The following is a 12,477-nucleotide window of genomic DNA, read 5'->3' on the forward strand; positions in this document are numbered from 1 at the left end:
TAGGTGTATTGATAGGATTTTAATTTTTTATTTGAAACTTATTTAAAAATTTTAACATATTTTTTTTAAAAAATAAAAGATGTCTCAAGCGGATTAAATAATTTATGTATCACAAAAATAATGCATTATTTCAAAATCAAATACAGTGCTTCAATTTATCAAACATGATCTTATTATTCTAATATGAATTAAGCCATTTGCATTTTAGAAGATTGAATTATTTTCATGTATTCTTTAATTTATGAAAAATCTATGTTCGTGAAGACATTTATGAAACTTTCGTTCAAAAAATAAATTTCACTACAATTATACCAACCCCGAGTAGCTGATTTTAATTCATAAAAAAATATTTTTTTTAATTAGTTAAAATATTAGATTAGTTCATATATTATTGTAAAATATTTGGTTCACGTATATTTTTTATAATTTTATTTTAATTAATGTACTATGTAATTCATAACCATTAGCGAACAGTAAACGTGGATCATATTTTAATTGTATCAATACTCATCAAATTCCACGTCTCTAATGATGGGACACCTAATATAGACCAAAACTAATTTATTATTGTTATTTTGTCCTTCTTATCCTCTGACAACAACTGATATAATGAAAAAGATCATGATTTATAGAAAAAGAAATTTTCATTAAGAAAGAAGAGAAAAAGAATCGCCAAAACTACAGAAAGATAGATTGAACAGAAGACAATTTACTCCATTCAGACTTTTAGCTATATTTTGAGAAAGAGATGTTCTTCAAGATATTTCATAACCTATCACAGCCTCCAGTAAAAAAAAAAAAAGGCAAAAAAAGTGAATACTGATAGGGATCATAATGATACAATCAGGCATTCCTTCTGTCGCACAAATCCATCCACCTGAAATAAAAAAGAGTAGATAATACTCTTGATAAGCCATGAACAAGCAACGGCAAATCCATCCACCTGAATTAAAAAAGAGTAGATAATACTCTTGGTAGGCCAAGAAGAGGCAACGTTGGCATTCTGCTGTCCCTGCCACTGGAAAAGAACTCTCTGCACATCTTGAAGCCATCTGGTCCCATCTTTGCACTTACTAGGTTCTCTCCTTCACTCGAATTGGAACTCAACACTTGCAGCTTTATGTAGACAGAGAAACCTCTAAGCCTGAAACTGCCATCTCATTTTTACAGGATCCCAGCTTTTTTTTAATTGAAAATATACAGGATCCCAGCTTTGATAAATATATATATATATATATATGTTAATTATGCATGGACAATCATCGGTACTTCATAAGAGAAGATTATGGAGAAGACTGTTACCTGAGTAAAGACGTGCAGAGCAGATGTCTCGTCACTTGGAGCATGTTCGACAATTCAACGTGGTATTCTAAACTCAATAGCATGGAGCTGGAGCCTTTAGAAAATGATGACTAGTGGCAACATCACAGGTACCTACTTTAAGATTTTGAGCGGGAAAATGCCGCTGCTAAGTGGTAGAGAAGCTGTGTGACAGATTTAATTAATGTCCTGAGGAGTGAAAAAGAAGAATAGGTGCAATTAGTAATTTCTTAAAAATTAAAAAAAAAAATGAAGTAACTAGCTAAAGTAGAAAACCATAGAAAAAAATGTATTGTATGATTCATACTTCAAAAAATTGAGGCAAGTACAAAGGCACTTACCCCACCTTTCCCCCTCAACATACCATAATAAATGTACAGAAGGCTTGTCTAAGTCAAGTAGAATAATCATGTTTCTATCTTAACAGCCAACACTAGAAATTGACAACTTTTGAGAGTGAAAATATCTGTTACAACCAAGCTTCTTAAATTTTTGTGACAAAGAAAAAGCCTCCTAAGATTTCTGTTCAATAGCCTAGACAGTAAAGATTGTATTAGAAGATAACGAAATGCCTTACCAGACTGGAAACCATTTGCTTCTACTTGAGCAGCTTTCACGTTCTAATATGTCTCTTTCAGCACCAGAGGAGACGAACCTTTGAAATTTAGCACACAACTTTTGATAAGACTGAACCCCTGATGGCTGTACTTGTCCGATTGCAGTCTTTAAGTGTCGCATGGTTATTTCCTGAGCATCCAGGCTTTCCTGATTCCATGATTGGTAATATATTAACATGATTTTCTTTTGGAAAACAAGATATCCTAAAAAAAAAAGCATCAAGTACCTCAATAGCCGCAATACCTGCCTCCCGACAGATCAATGATATATCAGCACCAGTATAGCCTTCAGTAAGAGAAGCAAGTTCTTTTAAGTTCACATCAGAGCAACATGGAATTTTGCGCAAATGGATGCGGAAAATGTCTTCCCGGCCACTCTTATTAGGAGGTCCTACGTATAACAGCCGATCAAAGCGTCCTGAAAAGTTCTTTTGTTAGGAAGGTATCTTCAGTTTGTGGGATATGTGTAAAATTACACAAATTTTTGTCAAAGAGGGAGAGAGAGAGAGAGAGAGAGAGAGAGAGAGAGAGAGAGAGAGAGAGAGAGAGAGAGAGAGAGAGAGAGAGAGAGAGAGAGAGAGAGAGAGAGGAGAGTACCCACCAGGTCTTAAAAGGGCCTGATCTATTTTGTCTGGCCTATTTGTGGCAGCAATAACAGTAACATCAACTCTTTGATGCAGACCTGAGTTCAATCAAGTATTTATTCAATTAAATAACATAGTTTAGCATATAATCTTTGAAGCCAAAAAATTTCAGCTTTTTCTAGCACCAAAAAGAAAATTCCACTTGCATTGTTGTTCAAGATTGTATGACACAGTTCCCAAAAGAAGAAGAAACTAAAGAGTCATTAATTCCCTAGGAAAATCTCAATACAAGGGAAAGTTGATTCATACTTTAAAAAAAAATACAAGAGAAAGTAGAAGTTGAAAATCTGCCTTTTCTAAAGCAAAATCTCAATAAATAGCCACACAAAGAAAGAGGATTTCCTAACACATGCAGAGCACTTTGGAAAAAGCTTAAAATCGGGGATCCAGTTAATTACTGACCATCTAATTCAACAAGAAGTTGACTCATAACCCTATCAGAAACTGAAACTCCATCACTTTCCTTTCCACGAATTACAGCAAGACCATCAATTTCATCAAAAAATATGATTGAAGGAGCATTGGCCCTGGCCTTTGCAAAGAGGGATCTAACAGCCTTCTCAGATTCACCAACCCATTTGCTAAAAAGCTCAGGACCCTTGACTGCAAGGAAATTCAACCCTGCTTCAGAAGCTACTGCACGAGCCATAAGGGTTTTACTACAACCAGGAGGACCAAACATCAACAACCCTGTTGGTGGGCGTGTTCCAATCCGTTTGAATGCATCCTGATGCTTCTGAGGCCATTCTACAGCTTCCATTAATTGAGTTTTGACCTCTCTCTGGCCACCAACATCTTCCCAGGTTACCTTAGGTATCTCAAGTATTACCTAATAAGAAACCATGGTATAACACATTAGATCAAGATTCAAGAAGCAACTAAAGCATATTACTCCTTCCTACTTCATTAGAAGAATAATTCTGTAAGGATGGCAGCTTATGAAGCTTTAATCCAAGTAACCCCGAGGAACACCCCCAAGTAGGGGGAAATGGTGACAGAAAATCCCAAGGGAATTGGCCTCCGAATGATCAGCTTAGTTCTCGTGATTAATGTGTCCGACATATAGCAACTCCTTCATAAGTACTGGAATACTTCCAAAAGATGTAAACAAATAATTATAAATAGAGAACTTGCTACAGAATCTAGGTCCTTTAACCAAAGAAGCAAATAACCAATTTACTATATTGGAATTCAGTTTACTAACTGAAACAATAAGGTTCAACTTAAGAAGAAATAAGTGTGGACTTATGGACAAATAGAAAGGAAGAAACATGATGGAAAGAAAAATACTCCTCAATGGACGAAGGTGACAATTGCTTCCATAATAAAATGGATTAATTTGTTTACCAGACAAAAAGGATTGCTTGATTATACCTCTCGCATTGCACTAGGTCGTATTTTCATCCTGGCCTTTTCAAAATCCTCAAAAACCACTTCAAGGGCACACTCTTCTTCCACAAAAAGCATCTGTTCAGAACTAGAATCAAGACAATTTGAATTTGAAGTTTGTGAATTTAATCCTTTCAAGTGAGCTGATGGTGGAATCCCTGAGGAAACATGCAAATCTGTTACACATGCGGATGCAGAATCTGAACATTCTCTCGCAATTTCTCTTAGATTTGTTGAGAAAGCAGATCTCTCCGATATGCTATCAGCAGTAAGTACCGTACTAGAGTGGAAGTCAACAAAGGAATCTTTATATTTAGCATAACGTCTAAGACAAACCAAGGCTGCTTCATTACAGAGGGCAGTTAGATCAGCACCCACAAAACCATGTGTAGTCATAGCTAGGTGTAGAATTTGTTGGTCTGAAAGAGAATGATCCATTTCATTGAGAATAGTGTGTAATATAGACAACCGTTGCTTGGGAGATGGTACACCTGCATCATTAGGCAAATATTTTGAATAGAGAACGGACTGAAAGGATCTTGAATAACATTCCATTTTAGGTTGGTTTAGGAAACCATTTAAACTAGATTTCTCATCTAGGAGGAAAGGATGATTTAGTAAGATCTACAAATTTTATTCCTTTTAATCCATATTGTTTAACCATTGAGATTAAAAAATTAAAAAGAAAAAGCTCACAATCTGACATGACATGAAACACTGCATCACTTCCTTCATGATTTTATTATAAAGACACACACATATAGCAATTCCTATTCTTAGATTTACCTATCTCGATTTCCCTGTCGAACCTTCCAGGTCGTCTAAGTGCAGGTTCAATACTATCAGGCCTGTTGGTGGCAGCAATAACAAGCAATCCATCAGTTCTGCTTATCCCATCCATCAAGTTTAACAAAGTAGCAACCAGTCTTTGAGATAGTTCTTCGCCTCCATCTTTCCTTGCAGGTGCAATGGCATCTAACTCGTCAATGAATACCTACACAATAAAACTAGTAACTACCTGACTAAAGAGAGAAGGTAATGTGTGAGGCAGAGACTAGGAATGCGTGAATTTAAAGACTAGAAAAACAAGTAATAAATTTAACCATTTACCCATATGATAGAGAAATATAGTAACGTTGCCATTGGACCTTGGACGTACTGGCAAATAACTCCCTTGTGGAGTTAAACCACAAGGCATCTATCTTAACCACCCCTAATATTTCACACCCTTCTGAAGAAATTATGTCTTTTTTTATGGATAAAAGAATGGCAACATGTGTGTATTTTGAAAGAATCCAAGAAAATCTGAGTTTTTGAGAAGCACATATCTTATAGCTTTCTAAATTGTAATGCAAGTTAAAATTATAATCATCAAGAAAGCCAAAAAAAAGACAGAAAGAGGAATAAGGATTCTTAGAGACAAGAATCTAACCACAGCAGGTGCAGCTTGGCTAGCTGAACTGAAAATTTCATGAAGTGCTTGCTCACTTTCACCATAATACTGACTGACAATCTCAGGTCCGTTCATGGAGAAAATTTTGATGCCAGCTTCATGGGCACAGAATCGAGCCAAGGTAGTCTTTCCAGTTCCTGGGGGACCATGAAGAAGGACTCCCTTTGTAGTTCGTAGACCAAGACTAAAATAGTTACACTGATGATCAGCATTAAATGATAAAATTTTTAGACCAAAGGAACCTGTGCTTGCAAATGCTAGCGATAAAAGGACAACTGAGACTCTATAAAAGAATGAGCTTTGAATGACAGGGAAAAAACCTAATCACAATAAAATGGCTACAGAAACTAACAGGTAGCTGAAAGCTGTCTGCCTTCACTATGATTATCAAATCCAAATAGCAGATACTAATTTTTTTATGTGATGTAGTTACTAGGGTTACCTAAACTTTAGCTAAATTTACTGGATTCAGTATTTTAAGCTTTCGCCTTACCAAGTTAGGAGTTATGGAACCACAATAACTTGATATAAGAGATAAATGGAGCTTTCAACTCTACATAAGATATTTCCTGGTTCTAAGGCATTAACTGGCCACGATGGAGAAGGAGCCACTACAAGGCACAGTAGTATTAATGAAAATGCTTCTGGAAATCATTGCATTATAGCTCCCCAGTGATGATATTCTAATGATCTGTAGTTTTTTTCAAGAGAAACATTTTTGCGTCTGTAGCATAAATGTTTCTGGATATAAATGCACATAAAAGTTCCTTATTGGTAATCAAAGTCTAGGGATCTCTAATTTTGCATTTAGGAGTCATATTTGATTTTGTTTTATGTCATTTAATTTTTTTGCGTGTTTGTGTGGTGGTACTATGTGACTTACCTTGACAGGGCATCCTTCATGGCAGAGGAAATAATTATATCCTTCAGCACTGCAAATTCTTTTGATAGACCACCCAGTTTTGGAATAGCATGTTGCACATTGATTTCCACATCTCCAAGATCGAGCTTAACACGTGGGAAATCCTCTTTTTGTGAAGTTTCAGATACTGCATTCGGTGGTTGAGACAAATATACTTTTGTTTCTCCTTTCACAACAAATGCATCAATCACAGAGTCCACTAATCCTTGAATTGGCGGACGCAGGCTTTGACTCTCTCCATTCATCAAATCTTGATTAATACTATCTGCTGACAATTTATCAGCACCCTTGACACGAAAAACGCAAAGCTCTGAGAGTACTGGTATTGCCACGTAATTTCCATGAAGTAAAATACGAGAACGCAACCATGAAGTAGCACATGTCTGCAGAAGTTGTTTAGCACTTTCATCCTTTAATACCTCTATAACATCATATAAATCAACAGAAGAGCTCTTTTGTTTGGGTAAATTGGAAACTGATCCTTGAGACTTTTCTGCATTAGGAAACACAGACTTTGGTGTCTCAGGAGTTGAACTCATTCCAATTCCGAGAACATCATGAGACTTTTCTGCAGAAAATTTCACTCTAGATAACAGATTGCGGTTCATTTTTTCTTTACTCTGTAAAGGAGACAACTCCAAATACAATTCCTTACAGTCAAGGAATGAAAAAGGGCCAACTCTAGTGTCAAACTGTAGATTCCTCCCACTTGCAAGATTAAGTAAGGATGGTCTTTGCACCGGGTAAACAAAGACAACCTTGCCGGAAGCAGGACACCCCAATGCATAAGAAAGATTTAAAGAAAACTGCACCAAATTCTTCGAAACCTGTATATCAGAAGGGGAAAACAGAAAAAACCATATTTCACATTTTTCCAATTCAAGATACAAAAGAAAAGCATGAATAAAATAGATAACATGGAGTATATAGAAATAGAAAACATTACAAACTTATGTTTTATCCATAAGGAAATACCATTAATATGTTATATATCAAAACTATTCAACAAATAGGGAAAGAAAAAGGTTTCAAATGTATAGATTAAAAAATTTAGAAGAACAAGGTGAAAAAGGCACTTCAAACTTAGTTGTCATCACACTGACTCCTTTACTGGGAGCATTTTTTTAGAGTATTACATAATCAAATCTTTTAACAATGAGAAAAAAGTTGACATAAATTTGTTACCCAAGAAGTTCTGTAAAGAACTTGCGTCAAAAATCAAATTAAATGGCTAGAAATTGCCTCGTCATAATGGTTAACTATTCAGAATGTGGAAATCCATCATACGGATGTCCCTCAAAACCAGCAGTTCAACCAGTTCTTTAAACCAAGGTGTTACCAGAGGGATGATGCTTTTGAATAAACTTATATCTTTCAGTCAGTGGACTTAATCTTTAAAGAGGGTGCTTAAGCACATACATGTCTTTTTAAAATTCTAATTAATGTCATGGTCTAGTTCTTCAACGCTTCTATTTTTTGGGATTTCCTTGCAAGATAAAGGACTTCTGAAAAAAAAATGCATGTATAGACTTTTCATTCAAACCTTACAAGAAGGAAAAACTGTTGCAAGAGCAAAGTAGTTCCCCACTTCATTAAAAGTCTCATTTTCAGAATCAACCCCAAAATGTCTAGCATATTCATCTGTTACAGAGCCAAGAGGAAAGCAGCCTGAAGATCTCTTCTCTGAAGCAGCAAGTGAGACCTGCCAATGAAATTGGAAAGGTAAGCGCACTGGCAGAAACCAAGGGAATACCAAAATACCTTACTCCAAACCAATTTTTCCAAGTGTAGCTAACACTTTACCACTCAGACACTTCCATTCAATTTTCAAATTCTCAGATAACTCAATGTCCCCTTCTCAAGTAAATCAAATGCAACTAAATGTTATGCGCCTCAACAAAATAAAATTCTACGTGGACAAAGTAAGTAAAATACTAAATAGTTAAATCCAATAATAAGAGTTGGAATCTGAATCACACAAATTCCTGATCAACCATATAACAAAACTACCAAAATAATGTAAAACGAAACAAATGCCTCTAAGAACAATCATCTTATCTTTACAGGAGAATATGAAATTACCGACACAATGGAACCAGGAGCGAGGGAGCAAGCAACCATCGAAGTTTCGGAAAGCCAGAGCTTACAGCCCCTGGATTCAGACTCAACTCCGGTCACTTTCCCAACGAAGGCAGACTTCCCAATCAAAGACGGATATAGCCTTGAAGCCTCTTCAATGAAGCTCTGATAATCTTCTTCGCTAGCTTCGTTATCAGGACACGGTGCCGATGACGGCGTCCTGGGAGACGCAGACTGTTCGGAATTCGAGAGCCTTGAAGGAGTCTTTGTGTGCTTCTTCGTCTTCGAAGGCATCTTAGCTTACTTATGTAAAACAATGAATTGAAGTCTGCGGTTGAGTTTCTTCCTTGTGAACTGAGTGAAGGTAAAAGAAAAGGTGAAACAGAGAAGAACAGATGGAAAGCTTGGGAAAGATATAGGTGATTTTAGCTGCAAGGAGGGAGTCTTTTCTTTAGTTTGTCTGATAGCAGTTTTCCGGCGGCAAGTGAGACCTCGAGAGGGAGGGAGAAAATGGTGTTTTTGTTTTTTTTTTTTTTTTTTAATATATATATAGGGTTTTTAAATGGTCTTCGGCCAGGTCGCTGGTCGAGCTCCCCTGTTTATGCAGTCAACAGGTCCAACTAAGTACGGCCTGTTATGTATATGAGTTGGGCCGAAAAGAACTAGGTCAGTATTTATATCTAATCCAAACTTGTTACATTATAATTTAAAAAAAAAAATAAATTAAATTGTAATTAATTAAAATAGTAATAGCGATAATATAACCAAAATTTTGATCAGAATCATTGAATAACGAGTCTAAAACGTCTGTCTATCATTATTATTCTAAATAAACAAATTTAACTCTCACTATAATATTTTTTTTTTGGCTTAAAAATATTATAGTTAATTATGACGAATTCTAATTAAAAATATTATATTGAGTTTTTGTTTGTTGTAATTATCCATAATAAGAAAATATATTACATAATATCTAAAAAATATTATGACGAAACTCATAATCATATTTTTAACAATATATTAATTTACTAAATTTTAAATTTTATCAAAATAATTATTTTTTATTGATCGCTGTTTAACTATAATATACATATTTAGTCTAATTGTCTTCATAACAGTAATTTATTTTTTTATATATATCTTTACAATGTGCTAAATAAGTATTGTATTGTGTAACGAGATTATCTTGGTTAGGGTATATGCCCATTCGCCTCTCTTGTCCGATCCATAATTAAATTAAGCGAGATTCCAATCCTCCTTCCTTGCATCCAACTTTTCACCTCTCTTGTCCGATCCATAATTAAATTAAGCGAGATTCCAATCCTCCTTCCTTGCATCCAACTTTTCATGACAATAATCGATTGGATTACTAGGCATCTCTTGATAGCATGAATTGGGTGCGATTGCCCTCAATTATTTTGTCATTTCGACAATACAGTGTTAATACCAATTGCAAATATCTAATTTTTCTTGAAATTCTCGAAATTTTTTGAAAGTGTATGCTAAAGTCAATACATTATTTACAGTCAGCATAACAATTAAATACTCTAAAGTGATTATATCATATTTTATTACTATAAAAAAGTTAGTCAAATATATTGTCTCTAAATGATTTATGATAGTTTTTTTTTTTTAAATTTCTTTAAAATTTAGTATTAAATTAATTTTTAATATCTTAATACCAACAAATAACATATTATTAAATATTGTTGAATTTTACTATATATTATGATAATTCAAATACTTTTTAAATAATATTTATAAAATAAGATGAATGAATTTAAAATTAAGTTATACATGAATTCATCTTAAATACTAACTCCTCATCAAAAGAACCAATGGTTACCCATTTAGTTATGTGGTTAACTAAAATATTTTATACGATAACATAATTGTTACGTAAAATATTATAACTAAATATTTAATTTATCTACCAGTTAATTAAATGCGTTGACGAATTAAATGTTGAGATAAAACTACTAGTTTTCATTATAGTTAGATTCACATGATGTTAATTAGTAATTAATAAATAATATAATATTTATAAAGATAAATTCTATTTACTATTTAATTAAAATATTTTTTTCATATATTTTTATGTAAATATTATTTATTTTTATTTTTATATATTATGTTATAGTTATGTTTATGATAATTTAAAATTTATATGAAATTTAATAATAAATTAAAATTATTATTTTCAAAAGAGAAAAAAGGCAGTACATTAAACAATAAACTTTAAGTTCAAACAAATTTATATATAAAATATAAACAACTTAATGAAATTTTATCGGAGTAGCAAAATTTAAAATAAAATTTCATATAAATCAAATTTTTTTCAGTCTTATATAACATACTCACAAAAAAATTATATATAAATTTAAGATATATCTTTTTTTTTTTTTTAAATCTTATATTTATTCTAAACATAAACTAATAAAGTTAACAATTGATTTCGATATTAATACTTATAAAAAGCTAGTTGTTTAATAACTAAAAACAGTAATTACCTAAGTAATTTTTCGTAATCATTTCATACAATGAATCATAGATACATAAATGAAGTTCTTGCATGTTTATGATAACTTCATAGTTAATCATAAAGTATTGCAAAAATATAATACAACATTAATAATAATTTAATATACTAATGATGATCTTAAAATCTGGTTATGATATAGCCTTGGTAATATAGTCTTAGGTGTTATAGGCTGGCTTGAGCTACCTAACGGAAAGATAGTCAAAATAAAGGCAATATTGTGGAAGTGTTTTATATTTCACCTTACAGAAATTCATAGATGCTTCAAGAAAAAGTCTCATTCAATAAAAATTTATGTATAAATTTATAAAAAAAAATTAAATTATTTTTTAAATATACGCATATTAAATTTTTAATAAATATATTAAAAATTTCACTTTTAGTTGTTATTGAAAGTAATTTATATGTTATTGATGTAATTGCAAAAATGAGTTCGGAAGGCAAAAATTTAAAGTCATCCAAACATCCCTTAAGCCGTTATGACTATGACTTTGGAAAATAAAAGCAAAATAGAAGATGGAAGTAAAATAAATAAAATGAAATCACGATGGGTTCTCGAGAAGATGGAGATCTTCTTGCAGAAGCAAGAACCTGAATTTCGCATTTTGCTAAAATGAAAGAGCGAAATCGGAAGAACTCGCGTTTCCATCTGATTCGTGTCTAACATTAGAAATTTATACCTATATATATGTATATGTATCAGCGTATATTCATGCGCTTGTTCTCCTCTTTCACTTTGGAATTGTTCTTTTCATCCACGTGGAAATAGCAACCAGCTGTCGGCTTCCTGCTTTCCTTCTTCTTTTCTCTATTTTCCCTTTCTTTTTGGTGGGCTTTTTTGATTGAAAATCAAGGTGTATAATGGCTTCTTCAAGCTCAGTTCCGGTCCCAGGTATCTTCGATTTCAGTTTGTACTCTTCAATTTGTTTCAACTTCATTTTCAGTGTTTGTGTTTTGATTTTGCGTTCAAATTTTGAGCTTTGCTCCATTGCTTTTTGTACAGAGGCGGTACAGGTACTGGCCTCATCCCTCGCCGATGAATCTCCCAGTGTCAGAAAAGCCTCCATGGCGTCGCTTAAAGACATTGCTGCACTGTATCTCTCTCGCTCGCTCTCTCTCTCTCTCTCTCTATATATATATATATATATATATATATGTACACACGGGCGTTTGTTCTCTGTGTATCGCATTGATAAACACAAACCTGTATATATGTTTTCCTACAAATTTCTGCGAGATAGCTGTCACTTAGTGGGCTTTTTTTAAAAACATATTTATGTAAACGCTCATCAACTGAGATTCTAATCAACATGTTATAGTTTGTGCACTACATATTTTAACTTGTATTAGTAGTTGCTAGAATAGTTACCAACTAAAACTGAAAAAAAATGGAAATTTCAAAATTTCGTGGCTTTTAATTGATAGGATTTCTTTTTATTACATTTGCAGCAATTGGTTAAGAAATTGGATGGTGATGTATCGTTTATAGGAGTAAAGTTGCATATTAGTTCTAC

The 12,477-nt window shown here is 33.2% G+C and overlaps 2 protein-coding genes across 11 annotated transcripts in view; one reads left to right on the plus strand and one right to left on the minus strand.

Annotated features, from left to right (window-relative positions):
* Positions 1-625: 625 nt before the first annotated feature.
* CIP111 (Cam interacting protein 111) lies at positions 626-8,960 on the minus strand. Of its 7 annotated transcripts, XM_088209425.1 has the most exons (13): positions 8,428-8,960; positions 7,889-8,047; positions 6,307-7,172; positions 5,403-5,607; positions 4,757-4,964; positions 3,956-4,461; positions 2,984-3,410; positions 2,539-2,619; positions 2,165-2,355; positions 1,898-2,085; positions 1,303-1,509; positions 970-1,211; positions 626-877 (listed from the first exon to the last, which is right to left on the minus strand). In XM_088209425.1, exons 1-11 carry the CDS (start codon positions 8,716-8,718, stop codon positions 1,440-1,442), a joined length of 3,192 nt encoding a protein of 1,063 aa, XP_088065551.1. In that variant the 5' UTR covers positions 8,719-8,960; the 3' UTR covers positions 626-877; positions 970-1,211; positions 1,303-1,439. The 7 variants fall into 7 exon arrangements, with proteins under 7 accessions (XP_088065551.1, XP_088065553.1, XP_088065552.1 ...); XM_088209427.1 differs by having other exon boundaries at positions 626-1,144; positions 2,182-2,355; XM_088209426.1 differs by having other exon boundaries at positions 626-1,211; positions 2,182-2,355.
* Positions 8,961-11,420: 2,460 nt separating this feature from the next.
* Positions 11,421-12,477, plus strand: part of LOC110822688 (ARM repeat superfamily protein) — a 61,238-nt gene continuing 60,181 nt past the window's right edge. For 2 of the 4 annotated variants that reach the window (XM_088209429.1, XM_088209430.1), the window contains exons 1-2: positions 11,421-11,855; positions 11,967-12,057. In XM_088209429.1, coding sequence (XP_088065555.1) covers positions 11,825-11,855; positions 11,967-12,057 — 122 coding nt within the window. In that variant the 5' untranslated portion in view covers positions 11,421-11,824. Of the gene's footprint in view, positions 11,856-11,966; positions 12,058-12,477 lie in introns of those variants that run through there. The other 2 variants (XM_088209431.1, XM_088209432.1) reach the window with 1 other exon arrangement.

Source organism: Carica papaya, chromosome 8 (assembly GCF_054855325.1).
Source record: "Carica papaya isolate Zhongbai chromosome 8, ASM5485532v1, whole genome shotgun sequence".
Taxonomy (NCBI): Eukaryota; Viridiplantae; Streptophyta; class Magnoliopsida; order Brassicales; family Caricaceae; genus Carica; species Carica papaya.

Bases quoted from the DNA above. Each gene is read 5' to 3' on its own strand.
- CIP111 (XM_088209423.1), bottom strand. From the start codon at position 8,718: ATGCCTTCGAAGACGAAGAAGCACACAAAGACTCCTTCAAGGCTCTCG. The intron at 5,608-6,306 runs GTAAGTCACATA...TAACTATTTTAG, and splicing joins ATGAAGGATGCCCTGTCAAG to TCTTGGTCTACGAACTACAA. The intron at 4,462-4,756 runs GTAAATCTAAGA...CTAATGATGCAG, and splicing joins CGACAGGGAAATCGAGATAG to GTGTACCATCTCCCAAGCAA.